The sequence below is a fragment of the Pongo pygmaeus genome, chromosome 11 (genome assembly GCF_028885625.2).
Source record: "Pongo pygmaeus isolate AG05252 chromosome 11, NHGRI_mPonPyg2-v2.0_pri, whole genome shotgun sequence".
NCBI lineage: Eukaryota > Metazoa > Chordata > Mammalia > Primates > Hominidae > Pongo > Pongo pygmaeus.
The window spans coordinates 88537588-88560891 of NC_072384.2; the positions used below are offsets into that span (position 1 = coordinate 88537588).

General features: G+C 34.0%; 1 protein-coding gene across 31 annotated transcripts in view; it reads left to right on the top strand.

Moving 5' to 3' along the window:
- The window catches only part of GULP1 (GULP PTB domain containing engulfment adaptor 1), a 314696-nt gene that overhangs the window by 285651 nt on the left and 5741 nt on the right, over positions 1-23304 (top strand). For 15 of the 31 annotated variants that reach the window (XM_054478469.2, XM_063647702.1, XM_063647700.1 and 12 more), the window contains 4 exons: positions 2736-2852; positions 3523-3615; positions 17447-17585; positions 20929-21023. In XM_054478469.2, coding sequence (XP_054334444.1) covers positions 2736-2852; positions 3523-3615; positions 17447-17585; positions 20929-21023 — 444 coding nt within the window. Of the gene's footprint in view, positions 1-2735; positions 2853-3522; positions 3616-15508; positions 15734-17446; positions 17586-20928; positions 21701-21722; positions 21810-23304 lie in introns of those variants that run through there. The other 16 variants (XM_054478465.2, XM_063647689.1, XM_063647685.1 and 13 more) reach the window with 5 other exon arrangements.

Consider the following 23304-nt stretch of genomic DNA (forward strand, 5'->3'; position numbering starts at 1 on the left):
TTATAATGTACAAATTGAGTATTTGAAGATAACATAATGTCTTGTTAAAAGGATACATCGACACTTTGGGAGGCCAAGTCGGGTGGATCACCTGTGGTCAGGAGTTCAAGACCAGCCTGGCCAACATGGTGAAACCCAGTCTCTACTAAAAATAAAAAAAATTAGCTGGGTGTGGTGGTGCATGCCTGTAGTCCCAGCTACTCAGGAGGCTGAGACAGGAGAATCTCTTGAACCCGGGGGTGGAGGTTGCAGTGAGCTGAGATTGCGCCACTGCACTCCAGCCTGGGTAGCTGAGTGAGACTCCATCTCAAAAAAAAAAAAAAAAAGGAAGGATACATCGAAATCATAATTTAGAAGGGAAGCAACCTATAATTAAAAATCTAACCGTCTGACAAAGGTCTAATATCCAGAATTTACAAGGAACTTAAACTTATTTATAAGAAAAAAACAACCCCATCACAAAGTGGGCAAAGGATATGAAGAGACACTTCTCAAAAGAAGACATTTATGCAGCCAAGAAGCATATGAAAATAAACATCACTGATCATCAGAGAAATGCAAATCAAAACCACAATGAGGTACCATCTCACACCAGTCAGAGGGTGATTATTAAAAAGTTAGGAAACAATAGATGCTGGCAAGGCTGTGGAGAAATATAAATGTTTTTACACTGTTGGTGGGAATGTAAATTAGTTCAGTTATTTTGGAAGACAGTGTGGCAATTCCTCAAGGATCTAGAACTAGAACTACCATTTGACCCAGCGATCTCATTACTGGGTATATACCCAAAGGAATACAAATCATTCTACTATAAAGACAAATGCACACGTATGTTTATTGCAGCACTATTTCCAATAGCAAAGACTTGGAACCAACCCAAATGCCCATCAATGATAGATTGGATAGAGAAAAGGTGGTACATATATCCCATATCCCATGGAATACTCTGCAGCCATAAAAAGGAATGAGATAATGTCCTTTGCAGGGACATGGATGAAGCTGGAAGCTATCATCCTTAGCAAACTAACACAGGAACAGAAAACCAAACACCACATGTTCTCACCCAGAAGTGGGAGTTGAACAATGAGAACACACGGACACAGAGAGGGGAACAACACACACCAGGACCCATTAGGGGGTGGGAGGTGAGGGGAGGGAACTTAGAGGATGGGTCAATAGGTGCAGCAAACCACCATGGCACACGTATACTGTATAACTAACCTGCACATTCTGCACATGTATCCCATTTTGTTTTGGAAGAAATTTTTAAAAAGAAGAAGAAAAAAGTCTTTTTATTGTAAAATAAACAGAAACCTATTACCCAAAGTTTTGAAATTAGAAACAGAAAACAAATTATTCATAATCCCACAATCTATCAAAACCAATTCTTTAATATTACAAATAATCTTAATATCTAACACAACCAATTAGTTTAAGTCATTGAACATGCCTACATTGGTATCTGTCATTTTCATTTATTTAGTAGTTTTTATTATAGCTCGTTGTTTACTTTCTTGTCTTTTTTCTTTTCTTTTGTAAAACAGTCTTCCTTTAAAATATTATGTACATATTTTGCATTTTTTAGTTAACTAGGTTAAATACTATATTTTTTGTCTAAAACCCTCCTTAAATAATGAACTATAAAAATTCTATTAAATGATATAAGCTGATTAACAAAGCATGTTTTCATTTTATGTTGATCACAGTAGGTAATAAATTATTAGAATTTGTAGTAGAGTTAAAGCATAGCATTTTCAATATATATTACTACTAGTCTTCTTGTTATCTGGAGGTCTTACTAAATATGACATAATTGTGACAACATTAAATCTTATTAATGCCTTTACCAAAATTCTTTATAATCTTGATTAAGTAAATAAATCTTTAGTCTTTACTATGTGCAAGACATTATGAATTCAGTGGAGATATGAATGGAGAAGAAATGAGCTTGTGGACGTAAGATATATTTGTGGCAGTTTCAAATCAATAGATCTGAGATTGTAAGTTGTTTACAAGCCCAAATTCAGATGACATATATATTTTGATCACTGGCACTGTGTTTTACCAAAATACAAATTGTTTACCATCGCTTAAAATTGGGAGCTCTCATATAAAATTTCAGACTTCTGACCTCATCTTTCATACATAAGATCTGACAGTTTCAGATTGGAATTGCTCGCTTCCACCAGGCAACAATTAACTGGGACGGAGTAGCAGGTGTTCCATTTAGACGGCATACCTCAAGTTTTCCAGAGACACCACCTGGCCAGCCTCATTCAAGTTACTTACTTAGGGTTTAACAAACCCTCCTCACAAGGAAAAGGAAATAAGTAGCAAAGCAAGGAGAGAAACTACATTTGGCACTCTGCTTTCATTTCATAGGCACTAAATATTTGAGAAAGGGAGAAAAAAAGTAGGAAAAAACAATACAATAAAAGAGATGAGAAGTTTGACATAAAGAACTCTTGCTTCCAACTTTCCCACTTCAACAGCTATTCAGTAATACCCACCCCCAAGTACGCTTGTTTTTTCAATGTTGTGCCTGGGTAGGCATTGAGTTATTATGTTAGCCTACTACCTTGCTCATTTACTACATCTCTACTCCCAACTGTTGCCCTTTTGAAGTACCTCTTGTGAATGTCTTGGAGTAAGTGCTTATATGAATATTGTTTTCTCGATTCAAAAAAAGTTTGACATATTATTAAAATGCAAATCTTTGTTTGATTTTTACACAGGCTGAAGAGATCACTTTAACAATTGGCCAAGCATTTGACCTGGCATACAGGAAATTTCTAGAATCAGGAGGAAAAGATGTTGAAACAAGAAAACAGATCGCAGGGTTACAAAAAAGAGTGAGTAAACTAAGCTTGTTGTTTTACATTTGTGTGATGTAAGTACAGGGAAACTTGCATATCATCAAACAAATTTAGAAGGCCTGCCATTAAATTTCACCCACACTGACTGATTGGAACTGCTTTCACCATGTTCCCATAATTTTTCATTCCTGATCCCCTGCACAGTTTTTTTTTTAACTATTTTATATTGAATTCCCACAAGAACTTAGTGTTCTCATGTGACTTTGCTTCACTTCCTGATGCTTCTCATGGGGATCAGAGCAGCAGAAGCAGCAGATGCTGGGTAAGTGGTTTTCCATGCAGATCAGATTCCTTGGTAATTAAATTATGCCTTTCTCCACTCTTCAAAATCATCATAAGCAAGTTTCACTGTCTTGTGGTTATATTCCAAGATTATGGGTATAGATTGCACAGTCCAACAAGAAAACACAATGTTGAGATATTAGGAACATAAAATTTGCACACAGATAAAAATATATTATAAATTTAAGTCTTTCAATGATCTAGAATCCTCCAGCATTTCCCAAGCTTTATCAAACAATTTTCTCCCCATGCACAACAAAGTACATCAAAGTTTTATGTAATATAAATTCCTACTCATAACTGTAGCCAGTATTTTCCAAGAAAAAAAAAACAGAAAGTTATTCAATAATGATTTTCTTTTTAGATCCAAGACTTAGAAACAGAAAATATGGAACTTAAAAATAAAGTACAAGATTTGGAAAACCAACTGAGAATAACTCAAGTATCAACACCTCCAGTGAGTATATTGAATATCCTTAGAAACAAGATTTTGTGGTGATAAAACATCTGTGTATCACTAGTTCTGCAATATTTCATATAATACTTTGGGATCAATAATTTCAAAGTAAACAAGGATAGAGATGAAGGCTGCTAAGCAGTTTAATTTAAAACTTAAAATTACCTAGTTAGTTCAAATCAGAGTTGTTTTCTATGTTGCTGTTTTTCTCTGGGTTTTCTAACATAATTCAACCCTCAGGTTAGTCTTAAGTTTTATTACATAATATAATTTTTCTCTTTGTGGCATATTCTTCTTTCGTTTCTGTTAATTACTATTTGCTGGGTTAGATTTAATGACCTATGCCAGTCTCCCCTTGAAGTGCTCAACTTCATTGTAGGAATTCAACTGTGAGCAAGACTGAACCTGGTTTCTTATATTACATGGTAAGGGTTCCCGCTGGGAGCGAGGCAATTGTATTTCAAACGTTAAAATGAGTGGTATTCTCTGCAGACAAAACTCAAGTCTTTGTAGTTAAAATATTTATGTCTGACTTGTCACAGTTTTGAAATCCTTTTCCCAATACCATGTATGAGATCATTATTACGTGATTTTGGCAAAGGGAATTTATTGGAGGTAGGTGGAATTTAAAACAATATTTTTTCTAGGCAAAATATATTCAGGAAAAGATATTTTTCGGCTTGAATCATCTGTACTACTGATATTCTTTATTAAAGTGTATTTATTATTCTTCATTTAAAAATATTTCATATCTAGGCCAAGCACAGTGGCTTATATCTGTAATCCCAACATTTTGGGAGGCCAAGGCAGGCAGATCATTTGAACCCAGGGGTTCAAGACCAGTCTGGCAACATGGTGAAACCTTGTCTCTACAAAAAATACAAAAAATTATACAGGCATATTGGCGCACACCTGTAGTCTCAGTCACTGGGGAGGCTGAGGTAAGAGGATGGCATGAGCCCAGAGGTCATGGCTGCAGTGATCCATGATAGCAACACTCCACTGCAGCCTGGGTGACAGAGAAAGACCCTGTTTCAAAAAAGATTAATATCTAACTTATAACATAAACATGAACTGAAAAAAATTTGTTGCAAAATTTTTTTATGGAAGCTTATTGTGCTTCAATATGTAGGATAAACTCAATGAAAATGTTCATTTCTTAATATCTAATACTAGAATCATTCACAAGCTCATCACTATGAAAAAGGATGTTTCTATAGAAGTTTCATTTAGGGTTTCAAACTTGGCACACTCTGGAAATGGGTCAAAAAATGATTTTTCCTGTAAACTCACATTTTCCACCTCCCATTTGAAAGAGTGAGTATTTCCATTGCTTGGCAGATGGTTTGTGCCAGTAGGGCTCCTATGGGCTTGATGAGAGAGGTTGGGACTGAGGTACCAATGTATCTATGCTGGAGCATCCTCTTCAGGTTCTGGTTTTATTCTGATATTCCTTCTTATTTTTTCTTGTCACTGTTTGCTGCTCACCAGGATTATGATTTTTTTCTTGCCTCTCTCGCTGCTAGGGACAGAACATCAGTTCAAACTCATTATTCATCCTTCCATCCCAAGATGGAACACACATCCTCTTGGGTTTTGTTGAAATTCATATTGTAAGCCATGTTGTGAAATATGCTAGGAGAATAAGAATAAATGTACTTCATTTATATGAAGGGGAAGTAACTTTTTCAAGGAGTTTTGATAACATAGTTGTTTCTGGAATTCGTCACATGTGAAGAGTAGCTTTGCTTCCATTTTTGTGTTGACAAAGGAGTAAAATAAGCTCCATCACCTTTTTTGGCTGCAAACCCAAACCTGGTCGTTGTGTAACCTCTTTATCTGAGGAAGAACATTTGAGAGGAGCAAAGAGGTTTCAAACATATTAATAAAACTGCATCCTACCTTTTTTGTCTTCCCAAAGCAGACACTGCTCTGAGAAGAAGGTGGGTCAGGATTATTAATGTGCATTGGTGATCTCATAGGGTTACTGAGTCAGCTTCAGAAATGACAGAGGACAGGAGGAATGACAAGATGACCCCTTGCTTCAGTGTCTTTGACCATTTGGCTGAAATAGCCATTTCAAGTGGAAAGCATGCAAGTTGGTATATAAATGAAACATAGCCTATTCATAAGTATAATTCATTTATTTAGCAATTCTCATTAGTAGAGCCAGTTATATATAAAGAATAAAAATATTGAAATAGCTATGTTTTAAAATGAATTAGCACTCCTGAGGTTACATCATTTAATAATTATTTTAGGCATTATGTTCATCTCAGCCTGGATTTATCTAAATAAAATGCTTCAAAAACTACAACTAAGAGGTTGAATTTAAAAAGAAATCACTTTCTTTAAATCACGGTCTTACACTGAGTTCATATATATAGAAAATTTATTGTATCCTTGATCATTATGGAAATAACAAATTATAACTTTGCAATCTACTTATAGTCTTTTGTCATGTAATGTCGTTGTCTACACTTTTTCTTTAACTTTAAAAATTATTTGTCACATGGCTTTTTAGCTCTTAAAATCTTATATGATTTTTTAAATTGTTGATATGCTGGAAGATACACATCTTCATTAAGATAGAATCTGGAGGACATTATACTAAGTGAAATAAGCCATGCACAGAAAGACAAATATCACATGATGTCACTCATACGTGGAATCTAAGAAAGTCAAACTAATAGAAGCAGAGAGTAGACTAGTGGTTGCTGGGGGCTGGGACAGAGTTGTGGAGAAAGGGTCTAGAAGATGATCAAAGGATGCAACATTTTAATTAGGAGAAATAAATTCAAGAGATCTCTTGTACAACATGGTGATTATAGTTAATAACAAGGTATTATATACTTGAAAATTGCCAAGAGTAGTTTTAATTGTTCTCACAACAAATATGTGAAAATAGAATTTATTTGATTTTTAAAAGAAAGTGAACTCAAGAGCATTTTAAAATTGCTAAAATTTAAATGTAAAATTAAATGCTAAAATGTAAAATGTAAATTAATGAGATATCTAACCAATTCAAATGGTTTAAAAAACATTGTTACAGAATTTGCTAATGTGTTTCCTATTAAAAAACATTTTTGCCTTTCATTTCAAATTTTAGTAATGTAGCTATGAAATAAACTCATAGAACACTAAGTACAGCTTATTTATTTCATATCTATTCAAATGAGCTCCCAAATTCCTGATATTAAAATAAAACAAAATTAGTTACCTGCAATTATTTTTGAAGATTTATTAGTGATTCAGATTATTGAATTTGAAAAACAGACAATGCAAATTGCAAATAATATAATGTGAATTTAAAATATTTAATAGCTTACCATGTGTCTGCAATAAAGCAAATTTCTGTTAAGTTAGAAATGTTTTACATCTGTTCTTTCTTATGAAATTTGAACATCAGTTTTACAGGACACACAGCAGGAACACAAAGTACCTCACAGAGTGCCCCCATGGCTAGCAAAGTAAATGTTTAATGAGTTTATAACCCTGGAAATAAGACTCTGTGGGTTTTATGTGTTTGTTTTGAGCTCAGAGGACTGAGGATTAGAGTGCTCCAAAATGAGTAAGTTCTCATCAGTTTGTTCAAAGGGTTAGAGGCAGTGATCTATACGTTCATTAAAGAAGCATGGAAGTAAATTATGATCTCGTTATGCATATTGAATTACAACATAGGTGGGTATGGTGTATGCAATTAATTTAGCATCTGATGAGTTTTTAGTGGTGAGAGGAGCCCCTAACACAGAAAACTCTTCACAACTGACCAGCCCAAGACAGGTCTTGATCCCATTGGAAGCCAAATTTTTCAAGTCACAGAAAGGTGACACTTTTGTCAAAAAACTCTAATTGAGGTGTAGTTCTTTATGAATGATTTAATGCTATAATTTGGTTCACAAAAATATACTTATAAGCACAATAATGTTCTAAAATATCTGGATATGCTTGTCTAACACAATATAGTTCACACTAAGCAATTGCTAGTCAAATAAAAGACATCTTTAATCTTAGCTTTAGTATAGTCTCTTTGGGGAAAGGGAAAGAAAAAAAGTAGGAATGGAATTTTGGGAGTGTGGAATTAAAAGTAAAGTGAAAATAAAAATAATATAAATCACTATTATAGATATTATTTTCTTATCAGTTTGTGATGAAGTAGAAGATGAAGCCAGATGTGGCAAGCAACAGAAACATTCTTGATAAAATTTGATTAGGCCAGGCATAGTGGCTCACGCCTATAGTCATAGCACTTTGGGAGGCAGAGGTGGGCTGATAGCTTGAGTCCAGGAGTTGGAGACCAGCCTAGGCAACATGGCAAAACCCCATTTCTACCAAAAATACAAAAATTAGCTGGGCCTGGTGGTGCATGTCTGTAGTCTCAGCTACTTGGGAGGTTGAGGTGGAAAGATTGCTTGAGCTGGGGAGGTGGAGGCTGTGGTAAGCCTGGGAGGCCAAGGTTGCAATGAGCCATGATCATGCCACTATATTCCAGCCTGGGTCACAGAGTAAGACCCTGTCTCAAAAACAAACAAACAAACAACAACAACACAACAAAACTTGGCTAGATGACTAAAAAATGACAAGCCATCTTCTCTAACAACAGGTCCAAAGTTAAAGTTGAATTTCCGTAATACAAGACAATGATTCAAATCTACCAAATCTTCTAATAATATATTACAGTCTTATTGATGTTGATATCCTTATTCTATGTTAAATCATAAATTTAAAATGTGAGGCCCAATGCAGTAGAATGATCTACATGGACACCTTTGTATTTTAAAGAGTCTCTGTTTAGGTGAGAACATAGGTGCATGTTTCTACTTTCCTCAGAGACACCCTAAGGGAAGGTTGTTATTTCTTAGAAAGTTTGTCAGTCACTTATATGTTATATACATGAACATGAATTGGTCATACTGATGGATTTTGAATTGCAAACTAAATAATTTTAGGTTGAAGCCTTGAATAAAAATATTCAAGACTTCTAAAAAGTTCCCTCAAGGTTTTATGGTGTACATTTTAGTTTTGGTTTTGGTCTTCCTAGTCCCACTGCTTCATCACTGGGATTTTGAAATTGTTCTTAGTAGTAGACCGTATGTTACAAAATGCATATCACTTTGATTTTCATTTCGTCTCACTTGTCAATTGTATACATTTGATATAGTTGTGATCTGCTATGGAATATTATAAAATGTGTACTGAAGATCTAATATTTCCATACGTCTAGGCTCTTTGGTTTTTACAGTTTATGTATTTCAGGTGTTAAAGGGTTTACATCCCATGGGGGAAAGAAAGAGAGGTTGGTAATAAACACATAAATATTTCAATAAATACATGTAAAAATGTAGATCTTATATATGCTATGAATAAAACAAAATAGAGCAGAATAGAAGAGAATGATTGAGAATTTTGTTTAGAGAAAGTGACCAGGGAAGCAAGCCCCTTCTAAGGAGGTAGCACTTGAATTGCAATCTGAATGATAAAATGTTAGCAAATGCAACAGGCTGAAAACAATAACAAGAACTTTGCAGCTGCAGTATAGTGGCTGAAAGCCAAAACAATTGGGGAGGACATTGAAGAGAAACTCAGAGTCTAGATTTGATAGGCCTTCATAGGCAATGGCAAAGGATTGGCATTTTTTTTTTAATGCAATGATATGTCACTTGAAGGTTTTAAATGGGATTTGTGGATCATCTGGCTGCTATATGCAGCATGGACTCTAAAGAGGCCAAAGTGATGTCCCAGGGGACATTTCAGTAGTCTAGGAGAAGGGTAAATTGGACTATAATTCTACCTGTGGAGGTTATGAGCAGAGCTTGATTTTTGACACATTTTGAAAGTAGAGCTTGGAAAATTTACTAATGGATTTGGTTGGGGGCAGTATACGCACACACACACAAAAGAAGCAGGAATGTCCCTTCATGTTTTCTCCTTAACATGTGGGAAGTGATGCCATTTTCTGAAATAGACATGACTTAGGAGTAGTGAGTGGTAAAGAATCAATATTTCACTTTTGCCTACGTTATTTCTACCAACTAGACAACCAATTGGAGATGCTTATTCGATGGCTGAATATACAAATCTGGAATTCATAGAGAAGGTCTGGTCTCATGATATGTGCTTGAGTGAAAAAAAAGCTTGTCCTTTTTTATTGTCATTGTTTATTGTTTAGTTAATATGCCCAATATAAATTTGGTCACTGTGAGCTTATGTAATTGAGTTCTAGCTAAAGAAAATAATATGAGACTACTTTTTTGTTCAGTATGAAAATTAAGACATCCCTAACAATAAAAAGTATATCTTTAATATTTGCTTCTGACCCTTTTCACTTAAAACCAATTCACCAATTCTTCATATGCATGATAAATGGAGACCACTCCTATTTCTCACTTTCTAATATAAAAATTGATATGAATATATAACACTTCATGTATATAAAATATTTTCTTACTTGTTTTTAAACAGAATACTTACATATCTTCTAAATACCACACGATTGGGTCAATCATGGGTTCCTTTTCTATCAAATGAAATAGCCTTCAATAGTACCTATATTACATACCTCTGTATCACACTGAAATTGTGGAAATCTTTTCACTGGTTTTAGAAATTGGATCCTTATTTTATACAGTCACTTAGATATACTGAGAAATTTCCGTTACTTGACTGTGCTGTTTGCTTTTTGCTGTGTTTCAGTGGTTTGGCAATAGATTAGAGGTTGGGTTTTCCACCATTTGGTACTAATTATCTGGGAACAATCTGATTTCCATTTATTACATTCATATGGCAATGCTGCCTGTATTTATATTAGAAAAAGAGTTTATTCTGCCCTCGTAGCCTCATAGCCTCATGAATGCCTGCAGAAGATTGTTTCATTATAAGATGTGGGCATAACAAGTTAAATCAAAATGTTCCTCTTGATTCTTGTATCTGGGTACTTTCATTTTACTCTTCTGACTATAGGAGGTTATAACCAAACTAGACTATTGCCAGGAAGTTAAGTGAGTAAAATTGCAGTCCTAGGGAATACTGGATTCTATTGCTGAGTAAAACAAATGTCTTCCTTTCAATTAAACCCAGTGTTAGATAAAATTATTTCTTTACATAATCAACTGTGTGGCCACTGATTAGACTTGATAGGACAATTATAACCTAAAATGTATATTTCATTGTGGATAAACAATGTATCTATTTATTTTCCTCTAGTGTTTTTTCTGCTACTATTGAAGTGAGAATGGGCAAGAGCAGATTGTGAAAGGTCTTAATTACAAACAAGCTGAATGTGAATCTTTAAACAAAGGCATAAATTTTAAACATGAATTGGTTCAAGAATATTTGATGCCCATAATAAATGATTACCATTCTGCAACTTCACTTTCATAATTGTTAGTTGCACAAGATAATTCTAAAAGCATAAACCCTGTTCCCATTCCAGTTCTGACCATAAGTACCTGGTCAAGTCATTTAGCCTCTCCTTCTTTCAGTTTTCCACTTTGTGGTACAATTATATCCGTTTAACTTGAAAGATTCTTGTGAAAACTGTAAGATACTAGGTCTTACAACTAAGAGATCAATATAAACCAACTGCAGACCTAGAAATCTGAAAAAACACAGATCTTGTGCTGTAAGTTCTAAATTAGAGAAGTCATTATTTTTAAACTTTATTTAAAAAGTAATATTGAAGATACATTATAACAATGAACTTTAAAAGTATGAATCAGCATGGTAATCTAGAAAGATCTGCTAGAACATTTTATGCTACCATTTCCTTTCTCCATCTTTAATGTTATTTATAATTTTCCAGGTTTTTTAACTAGAAAAAATTAATTTAATATATAAATGTAAAGGAATTTATTTCTTAATTATTTCTTAATTTAATTATAAATAGAATTTTGAACCCTGCCATTTTAGTAATTGTGATAAATTATATTTTAATCTTGACATTTTTGTTTTATGTTTAAAAAGTCTTTGGATATTTGTACTGCCAGTGCAATTAACAGCAAAACATAAAATTTCAGTATAATGCTAATATTTCTATAGATATTATGACAGAATTGCTTAATCTTAAAAGCAGTGTTTCTGTTATTATTGTTTAAATGTATTTAATATTTATGGATAGAATTCAAACACTTTTATATTTCTTTTTGTTGTCACATTTATATAAAACTCAAGGTTGAAATATTCACCATTGCCTAAATGCACCAAGACACTACTTACTGAAAAAAAGAGCTACAAAGGGGAGGGAGAGCATTAGGACAAATACCTAATGCATGCAGGGCTTAAAACCTAGATGACAGGTTGATAGGTGCAGCAAACCACCATGGCACATATATACCTAGGTAACAGACCTTCATGTTCTGCTCATGTATCGCAGAACTTAAAGTAAAATTTAAAAAGAAGAAGAAGAAGAAAAAAGAGCTACAAAAGTGTAGCAACAACAAATCTCAAACATGGACACTCATTATTAATATATCTTAATAATCTAACAACTTCTGTATAATTACCATATAATTTTTGAGCACAGAATTCCCCTAAGTATAATAATTCAGATTCTGTGCATGTTCCTAAAGACCAAGACACCTGGAACTATGAACATAAAGGAGTTGCTTGAACAGTGGTGCCATGTACTTCCGTAGGACAATCCAAAAAATTTGGTTCCTAGCCATCTGTCAGAACACTGACAGAAAGACCAAAATAAAATTCCTCAAACTGATTTTCTTCTCAACAATGTATTTAATTACTTTAACACATAAACATCCTCAACCAGTTAAAAATAGCAGCCAAAAAAATGACTGGTTCCAGAACCTTGAAACCTAAGTGCAAAATTGTCACTGTTTGCCGTTTAGGTGCTACATCCGTACATTCATATCCTTATTGAATAGGCCTAACCATTTAGTACAGAATCAAGCACCAAATTTACCCATATATTTAAATGTGCTGGACTTACATTTCATTTTTATAGGGAATTAGATATAACATCTGATTCCTTGACTTGAATTGCTTCTAGGTTAGGAATCAAAAACTCAAACTTTAATATAGCCCAGATTATGACATTCAAGTGTGAAATGGGCATATGGTAGGAGTGATAAATTTGAAAGCACAGGCTACCTTCAAAGACACAGCAGATATTCAATACCAGTCAACTATTTTCATGCAAGTATGTGGGCCCACTTTCTAGATTTCCTAACTTCTGGAGAAAAGTTTTGGATTTTAATATGTAATCTATTTTTATATATTAACTTATTTTTAATTTAAAAATTTTTATTCATACATATTAGTTGTACATGTTTGTGGGTAGAGATGATGTTTTGATACCTGCACACAGTGTGTAATGATTGAGTCAGGGTAATTGCAATATCCATCACCTCAAACATTTATCTTTTCTTTGTGTTGGGAACAGCTAATTCTATACTTTAAAAGACCCATGTGATCTAAAAAAAAACTGCCAAATTACTGATGACCCAAAGAAGACCTGTGAGGAATAGTTCTGGAGTATTAAACTCTAGATACCAAAACAGTTGACATTATTAAATATCCCTGATTTACCATTTTGAAATTGAAAAAACTTCTTAATTGTAGTATATAAATACTTGATTATTTTTATATTATATACATTCTCCATTTCTGTAAGTTTACCTCCCCAGAGGAAGTAGTACTATGAGAATACTGCAAACACCATGATAAAAATAACAGAGCACTTTCAAGTAAGGTTATTTTGACCTTCAGTGGGTTTTCAGGTACCTAGTAAAGAATTTTGGCCAATATATATCCTAAAAAATATAGAATATTACCATGTATATTTTAAACTAGATAATATCAAGGACTACTTCCACTTAATATCTTATCTTTACTCAGTACAGACAGCCTTATCCATTAACAGTTTAAGTAAAAAGATGCTCTAGTATAAATTAGACAATAAATATCATTTACACTAATGTGTTACATAGAGTATTTGGGAACAAAAAACAAAAATTTTCTCACAAAGAGCTTACAATTGTAATCTGTAATTAAAAGGTGGCCACCAAGGACAGAATTATACAGTAAGTTATATCAAACAAAAATTGATTTTAAAAATTGTGTACATACACATCTCTACATAAATAGATGGAGGTGTATTACAATGGAGATCAACAGAGAAATAAAAAATTATGTATTTATATATGCATATTAATAGAGTGATTAATTATATAACTCATAGTAGCAGAGATCTCTGCTTCCACACTGAACCCTTCCCTCAACTTAATCTCTCACTTTACATGGCTTCCTTTTTCTCTCTGCTTCCACAAATATGTGAAGGGGGGCCTCCTAGCTTAAGGACATACCTCAGACTTGTTGGTCCTTAAAATTCTAATTTTATTTACTACCTTTTACAATAAAGTTTATCAAAAATCAGATTTTTTTTGGCTGCCTGAATTTTCGTTAGTGGTGAAAGATCTCTGACATGTGATTTGCAGCTGAGGAATGTGGCTCCTGGCCAGATTCTTATGTGCAATCTTTCTGGCCCGAGTGTAGGCAGTTACAAAGGCTTTGCCTGGCACACCTCATCACGTTGTATTTGGTGGGAGAAAGGTGCCCTCATCACATTGTATTTGGTGCACAGTTTGGGGGAATTGAATCTAGTACTCAGGTGCCCTGGCCAGCCATGCTCTTGTGCATATCTGCATTTATAGCCCAGGCAACTCCACTCAGGGGCCTCCTTTTAGGGGGCCTTAGGTGCCTCTCGTGAGACCACTTTATTCGAGGGACTTGGAGACCACTTTTTTCCACTATGACTCAGCATTAAGTACTTTTCTACTGCTAGCCCTTCCCTTCGCCCTCCCCCTTCCCACTGTCTCTTGTCCAAAAAAACCCCTCAGGAACCTTTTGCTCAGAAGTCCCTAAGTAATGAGACAAAGCCTCACTTCTGCAGTGATACTTCTCACCCTTGCTCAGTGCCATTCCTTGGGGAAAATGGAGCATTGATGGAGCAGGCACCTTCTCTCTGGCCTCTTGCTTATACTATAGCAGTAAATGAATAAAGACTTAATTCTTACTTCCATTTTGGCTGCTGTTTAATTGGCCACTGTGACATCTGGCAGCTCAGCTCTCTCCAGCTCAGCTCTTAACAGTAGCTTTCCATGCTGTAATGGAAATAGCCCCTAAAAGTCATGCACATACTGATGTTCAGACCTAGTACACTGCTTGCTTGTTATTTATTATCTCTCTGATTTATGTGAGATCCTTGTCAATCACCTCTTCCCATCACCCGAAAAATCTTACAATTTGGAGCTCCTCATGACTATAGAAAGGGCATGATGACTAGAGTCAGACTGTTTTGAATTTTGAATCTGCTTTCTACCTCATTTAAGTCACAAAGAATTTGTGGACCCTAATTCCCATGTATTTATTGTAATAAGGACATAATATTACTACTACTGATACTTCAAATAATGTTTTGAGGATTAAATATAAAATGTATGTTGTAAGCCCTTTTGAAAATTCTACACAACCATAAATTTATGTACAAGAGTTTACTCCTAGTTCTGTGACTGTTCTCTCATTACTGTCCTTCCTTTTCCCATTACATTACAGAAGCCCTCTCCAAAATAAATCTTCAGGCTTTCTTCATTTTTCTCTCCATTACCTTCCTCTTAGGTCCTGATGAATGCTATATTCTATTTAAAATACCTAAAAATGTAATATTTCAGTTAAAAAAAAAGATCAAATTAAGCAATCCAGAATCTAAGGACTATCACATAGGAAAATCAACTGTATGTTTTAATTTTAGAAAAGTTACTGTGAAATGATCTTATCATCTTAATAAAACACCATTTTACAAATAAATTTCAAGTATACTTTCTCCTTTCCTCCATGCCTGTCCTCTTAGGATGTTTCTTTTTCTGTCATTCCTTTACAGCTGCTGCACAATATGTCTGATCATGAACAACATGTGTTTCAGAGATGCTCATCCTCTTTCTGGCGTAGTAGTGGTGATTCATCTCCCTGTCTCAATATTTCTTCCATCTCTGTCACTCCTGTCAACTCGCCTGATTCCAGACTATCACTGGGACTGTTAATACCACCACCTTCTAAATGTGGCTTTCCCAAGCCAGTCAGTGAGAGCAGCATCCCAAGACCACATGTAATTGGCTAAGCAGATAATTCTTTTTTATTATCCCACGTCTTTTGTTTAAATTCTGCCAAAATGTACTATTTATAAAGTTTTCAAAAATTTAGATGTATCTTGAATCAATGTGATGTGATCTGGAGCCTTTGTGTGCCATTTTTGTTTTCTTTGATTACCTGATACCAGAAAGTTTCAAGTAGAGGGTGGTGATAGTGTAGAAATTTACAAAAATATAAAGTAATACAGATACTTCAAAGGATCTATCAGATATTGCAATTGGGAAATTAGAACATTGGTAAAAGCAATTTCAGCAGAGTTCAGTGCAAACAGAACAAATCTAGACTGATAAGAGTTAAAGATAGAATGAAGTAAATCTTAGGACAGAAAGTATAGTATCGCTTTCAAGGAGCTTAGCCTTGAAGGAAAACGAAAAACAGAATAGAGGCTAGAAGATTAAAGAGGGACAGAGTAAATAAATTTTTGGTTGATTTGTTTTGCTTTTAATTACAGCCAGGATTTTAGAATTTTTGTGTTGTGAAAAAGAGTAGAGACATAGAAGTGAGAGGGGATACAGGAATGGGATAATTAGGGGAATGGTATTGCTGAGTAACAGGAAAGGGGTGAGGGGATACAATAAACAAATTGTTAAAGAAAGGGGGATAACAGCAATTTTCCTGCATGAAAAATAACGTACTAACAATTATTTTAGCTGAATAGCAAACCCATCACTCTTTACACACAATAAGCCTGATTTTTTCATCACCTGCACTATCTATGAATCAGAAAATTAAATGTATTCTGAGAATTCTAATTTTAATATGAACCATTCGAGGCAATCTCTGTCCAAGTTCTCACAGGAAAAGCAAATTTTTCGCCACTATTCCCCCAAAATGGAAATTCTCTTTTATCCCTGATCAAATCAGATGGTTTTCAAAGGAGATTATACATATATACATATTGTTCCCTATTTTACAAAGTGATGAATGTCTAATTTTGATATTACTTCTTGGCTACATTTTTGTGAGATTTTCATTTATCTTTCTCTATATGTGTTCAGTCCTGGCCCAGACTGTATCAGAAAACTCAGTGATTTGGGCAGTACATTGGCGATTATTAATTTAGTTTATAAGCTTGCTATTAATTACAGAAAACTTGATGAAATCTTTCAGGAATAAAATGTACTGCAATGAATATCAGTTGGTTCCCATTGTTGATATAAATACAAACTAAAATATACTCTACTTTTGAGAGTGCAAAAAAAATCAATTGCATTTGAATGTTTATATTTAAGAAGGCAGGTCACTTATGTCTAATGATTCCAGTTTAAAATGTAATCTTATACAGCGTATCTTACTGAAATCATATTTTTATATGAATAGTTTCTAATATATCTAATTCTCTGTTACAAGTAGCAGTCATTTCTATATATCTCAAAAATTCACTGCATCTTTTATATTCATCTGGAATAATATTGTCACCATTTTTGCCAACATCTTTGAGAGTATGTTTGCAGAAATTTTCTGTTGCTTTCTTCTAAATGAGTATTTATCATAATTAGTGGAACCATATGAAATTGCAAATACTTAACTATTTTTGGTCTACACAATGGCAAATTCTTATGATGCAACTGAATTTGTTGTTTACATATATTTTATATGCATATGAAATATTTAGCATTACAATGTGTCTACATGAAATACTACCCTAATTCATTTATTTTCATTGCAGGCAGGCAGTATGACACCTAAGTCGCCCTCCACTGACATCTTTGATATGATTCCATTTTCTCCAATATCACACCAGTCTTCGATGCCTACTCGCAATGGCACACAGCCACCTCCAGTACCTAGTAGATCTACTGAGATTAGTAAGCTTTCTCAACAAATCAAAGTTTCTTGTTATAGTTGCATACATTTTAAATATATAATTAAGACTGTGGGAAATTACGTATCGTAACAACCTTACTTACAATTTTAATTATTAAAGTATTATTTTTATATTTGTATAAATTTCCATTAATTCTATTTTACTTTATAATTCAGACTGCACTACTAATGACATCTCTGCTTGCAACTTTTACCCATTGTGTGAACAATTATGTTTTGGTGTATTACTTCATATTTAATTATATGTCACTGTTTTGGGTTATATTTTTAATGTTTTACTTTAACTTTTAAAAATAACTGGTGGTAATTATATTAATCTTTTTTTACATGTTTAATAGAGCTGGTTAAAATATTTTTGTTATCATAGGGTTTATGGACTTTTTTAGTTAAAAAATATAAATTATATCATGATTTCTTAACCTTTTGTAAGGGTTCTTTCCTATCTAAAATGCTATAAATTCATTGCTTTTCTGTTTTATCTTTTATATATCTGGAAGGAATATTAAAGTCTCTTTTTGATGAATTAGAAAACACCTATAACCCTGTAAAATAAAAAGCAAGTTAGTTACTTGTAAAATACAATGAGGATACAGGCATTGGGTAAACGTTTCCATTCCAAATTGGAGAAATTGGCAAAGCGAAGGAGCCACAGGCCCCTTGCAAGTTTGAAACCTGGTGGGGCAGTCATTAAATCTTAAAGCTCCAAAATTATCTTATTTTACTCCATGTGTCACATCCAGGGCATGCTAATGCAAGGAATGGGACCCAAGACCTTGGGCAGCTCCACCTCTGTGGCTCTGCAGGATACAGCCCCCACAGCTGTTTTCACAGGCTGGCATTGAGTGACAGGCACACAGTGCAAGCTGTTGGTGGATCTACCATTCGGGGGTCTGAAAGACAGTGGCCCTCTTCTCACAGCTCCACTAGGCAGTGCCCCAGTGGGGACTCTGTGTGGGGGCTTTAACCCTACATTTCTCCTCTGCATTGCCCTAGTAGAGGTTCTCCATGAGGGCTCTGCTCCTGCCACAGACTTCTGCCTGAACATCCAGGCATTTCCATACATCCTCTGAAATCTAGGCAGAGGCTCCCAAAGCTCAACTCTTGTCTTCTGTGCACCTGCAGGCCCAACACCACAGGGAAGCCACCAAGGCTTAGGGTTTTTACCCCATAAAGCAATGGCTTGAGCTGTATCTTGGCCCCTTTTAGCCACAGCTAGAGCTGGAGTGGCTGGGATGCAGGACATCAAGTCTTGAGGTTGCACAGAGCAGCAGGGCCCTGGGCCTGGCCCACAAAACCATTTTTTCCTCTTAGGCCTCTGGACCTTTGATGGGAGGGGCTGCCGCAGATGTCTGACATGTGCTGGTGACATCTTCCTCATTGTCTTGGTTATTAACATTCAGCTCCTTTTTACTTATGCAAATTTCTGCAGCAGGCTTGAATTTCTCCTCAGAAAATGGGTTTTCTTTTTCTACCACATAGTCAGGCTGCATATTTTCCAAACTTTTATGCTCTGCTTCCCTTTTAAACATAAGTTCTAATTTCAAATTATCTCTTTGTGAATGCATATGACTGTATGCTTTTAGAAAAAGCCAGGTCACATTTTGAATGCTTTGCTGCTTAGAAATTTCTTCTGCCAGATACCCGAAATCATCTCTCTCAAGTTCAAAGTTCCACAGATCTCTAGGGCAGGGGTAAAACACTGCTAGTCTCTTTGCTGAAGTGTAACGAGAGTGCTCCAGTAACACCTTGATAGATTTTTCAATGTCTAAATATTCCTGAATATCAAAGTTTGATAAATATAGACAGAGAAATAGAGATTATATAGACATAATCTATATAAGTGAGTCACTCCAAGTCACTTCTTGTCATTTTGTTTACTAAATTTTTTACTTCCTTTTACAACGGGACATGTTTGAAGCAGAACCTTTTGACCAAATCTTCCCTTTCATTAATTCATTTTTTAACAAACACCTACTAGGTGAAAAGCATTATTCAGTATGCTTATGGTGTAGTGGAAACCAGGGCAATTTCTCCAAAGAAAAGATCCTTTGAAATCTAAATTTTGATTGATTGCCTGAGCAACACTAAACTCAGGAAAATAAATAACAGCAATAGTAATACTCATCAGTTATATATAAGGTAACAATAAATTCCTATTTGATTAGGATAGCCCTGGCTTATGGATTTTTACCCAGTGTAACTATTGGAAATGCTCCTTTCAGTTTTAAAAGTGTCTGTATTTGGATGATAAATTATATGTTCTACTTATTTATACACTACCTGCAAGTACAAGGAGCTTGTAAGAAGTTCACATTTATTAACTTATTTAATACAAGAATCTGGAAAAAAAACATGAAAACTGGAAAAGTAAGACTCCTTCACCATGAGAATCACAGTGATTTCAGAGGATATGGCAGAAATCAAGTAGCATAAATATTATTTCTTACATAGCATTGAATTTAGAGAATGTAAAGTTTTCTGCAAAATGAAGGTATGAATATGTTATAAATACTCATTTTCATATATAATTTAATGTTTTTCCAATTAAGGATACATTTGAATTGATTCAGAGGAAAGAAGTGTCTTAAGAATTTATTTTAAAAATCCCATAATAGGCCATAATCTATCAATTACAAACATCAATTTTAACTTTGATACTTCTTTAGTGATAAAAAATTAGTGCATACTTTAGAACATATGTGCAGAAAGCTTTTTTGACACTGCATTCCCGCTGCTTTTAAAAAAGAAATGTATTTCTGGGATAGGAGGCATTTTTAAAGAAACTATCTCATTGTGACTATCTAGAAAGGTGACATTTCGTACTACATAAGACAATGTGCTTTAAAATTTTCTTTGGATAAAAGGAGAGATAAGAGTACATGAACTTTGAGTAGAGCTACTTACAAGTCTACTTAGTCCTACATATTGCTTTACTATTGTGTTGGCAAGGCATCAGTCAGTGGAATTAGGGTAGTCTCAATGAGTTGTGCATTAATTTTAGCAAATTTAAATTGCTTCAATAAAATATAGGTGTTGTAACATACAATTATCAGCTCTTTGGTGAATTTGATATTAAGAAATCTTCACTAAAACACAGAAACCTCTCTAGATAATAATTCTTTATAATAAAACTTTTTAATATCATAAAATGGATCTTTTCTTCCTTGTTAATGTTTAACTGGTCTAAGCTCAGGAAAGCCCAACATACAGTGTGTTTACATTTGATCATGTAAATATTCATTTATATAATCCTGCCTTTGAAATCTAACTCACTGCAGCTCACTTCTTGTTATTTCATTTACTAAATTATTTCCTTCCTTTCAGAACGGGACCTGTTTGGAGCAGAACCTTTTGACCCATTTAACTGTGGAGCAGCAGATTTCCCTCCAGATATTCAATCAAAATTAGATGAGATGCAGGTGACTGTTTTGACAGACTGGCCCATAAATGATTTATTTCATTTTGATATGGGACAAAGAAAATGTTATGTACCAAAACTATGGTTTCCTTCAATTATTTTCACTATAAAAACTGGCTTAAAATAATTACTTTAGAATAATAATGTACAGTTAGTCCTAAAAATACTCCTACATATGCTAAGGATAAGGTTGTTGGTTTTTTAAATGGTTCAATTTACAATGGCAATAAGATGGGTTTTTTTTAATACAAAATGGCATGGATTCTAATGGTTCATTGTTTTGAAATCTAGAGTTAAAAAGTCACTGCATTAGATTTATAAGATTTGATTTCAGTCTTAACAATTATGAATTTGAAAATTGTAAATGGGTAGATGAAGGAAAATCTTTGTAAGACTGAAATTATTCTCTCTGAAAAGAAGCATTGTAGCTGTAGTTCATAACTTTTGGGCTTTTATTTAAAAAGCAAACACCCAGTGACAACTTCTTTAGGAATGTAGTTCAGTTGGGTTTTCATTTCTCTCTCTTCCTTTTACTTTTTTGTTCTAAATTGGTCTGAAGTTTACAGAAATTGGTTTTAAACGCTTTGCACTATGGGCCATGATTTAAAAATAGTCTTATAAACCCTAGAATAAAGTCTTCTCTTTATATTTGCCCTTTACATTTTGGTGAAGTTATTATATCCTATTTTTCATCAAAAAGTTTATGTATGGTAGAATCCAGACAGACACCAATTATATGAAGCTGATTGAGAAGAGACAATGAAGACACTAAAGTAAGGAGAAGGAGGTATTTTTGTTTATTAGTCTTGGGTTAATACATTAATTCTCTATGCCTCACTTCCTAGAAAAAACAATTATGGATGAACACTGATCTATCACTGGTAATTGCAATCCTTCTTAGAAAGTTAATTTAAATGCCCTTTTACTCATTTTTGACTGCAGCTGTGTAGCTATCTTATTTTCTAGGTAGTACATGAATTCATTATTGTTCTAGATGTAATAACATGCCTGAATTTAAAAGTTGAATTACTTAACATATGCCTTCAGGTTTTCAAAGACTCTATTAAAACAGTGTTTCTCAAGTTGAATGATTCTTAATCCCCTTTTACATAAAAATTGTTTTAGATCCTTAGTATTAACTTACAATTTTTAAATATTGACAAAAATGTTATAAACAACTTGTCCTTATAGTTTTTATAAAATTATGAATTCAATAAATTATAAATTAAATGAAAGCCAAATTGCAACACCAGTACAGGATGGATGATCTCATTTGGTTAAAGCTAAAACCACTTTATCAAATTTCTATTGATTTCAACATGTATCCTATTTGACGGCACAGATTTCCTAGTTCTTTTCTATATTTCAAATACTATGAAACTTTCAAATGGTGCATGATAATTTAGCAAGAATGCTGTATTTCATATGAAATCAATTCCTTTCCTTTTACGTTAGTTTTACCCATTGGACATGTACTATCTGGTACTAATGCTTTTGTAGTAACAAAGAAATATTTATGTGGTAGTATTTATTCTCAAGGGTTGCACAGGTCATACAGAGTACTTCTCTAAGAATTTTTTAGATTTTCCCAAAATTGGAAAACAAATTATTGAGCTTTAAGGATAAGCCTCTATTTCCAGATTTTGTTGGAACCAAGTGTGAGACACAATGTATTAGGATGATTGAGTGATGCGACACTCAAATAATGTTAAACTGTGGTGTTTTTGCTTTTGCTGTTTCTAATATTTTCTTAATGTCTTTTTAAATTCTTTACTGCTTTCATGGTGGGTAGCGCCAGAGATGGTTGGTATATTATTTTTATAATAATTTTAAACAACTTACAAATTTTTAAAGCTGAAACCTTAAAATTTGCATGCTTTATTTAATAAAAATTCAAACAACAGCTTCATATGGGTATATCTGATAATTAGTTATGTTTAAAGAGGTTTCATAAACCACATTTTAAGATTACTTTTCAGTGACTTAGTCACTATTGCATTGTTCAGTTCATTGTTTCCTTTCTTTTCTTTTCTCTTTTTTTTTTTTTTTTTTTTTTTGAGGCAGAGTCTCACTCTATCACCCTACCCAAGCTGGAGTGCAGTGGCATGATCTTGGCTCACTGCAGCCTCCACCGTCCAGGCTCAAGCAATCCTCCCTCCTCAGCCTCCTGAGTAGCTGGGACTACAAGTGTGCACTACCACACATGGCTAATTTTTGTATTTTTTGTTAAAAGCAGGGTTTCATCATGTTGCCCAGACTGGGCTTGAACTGCTGGGCTCAAG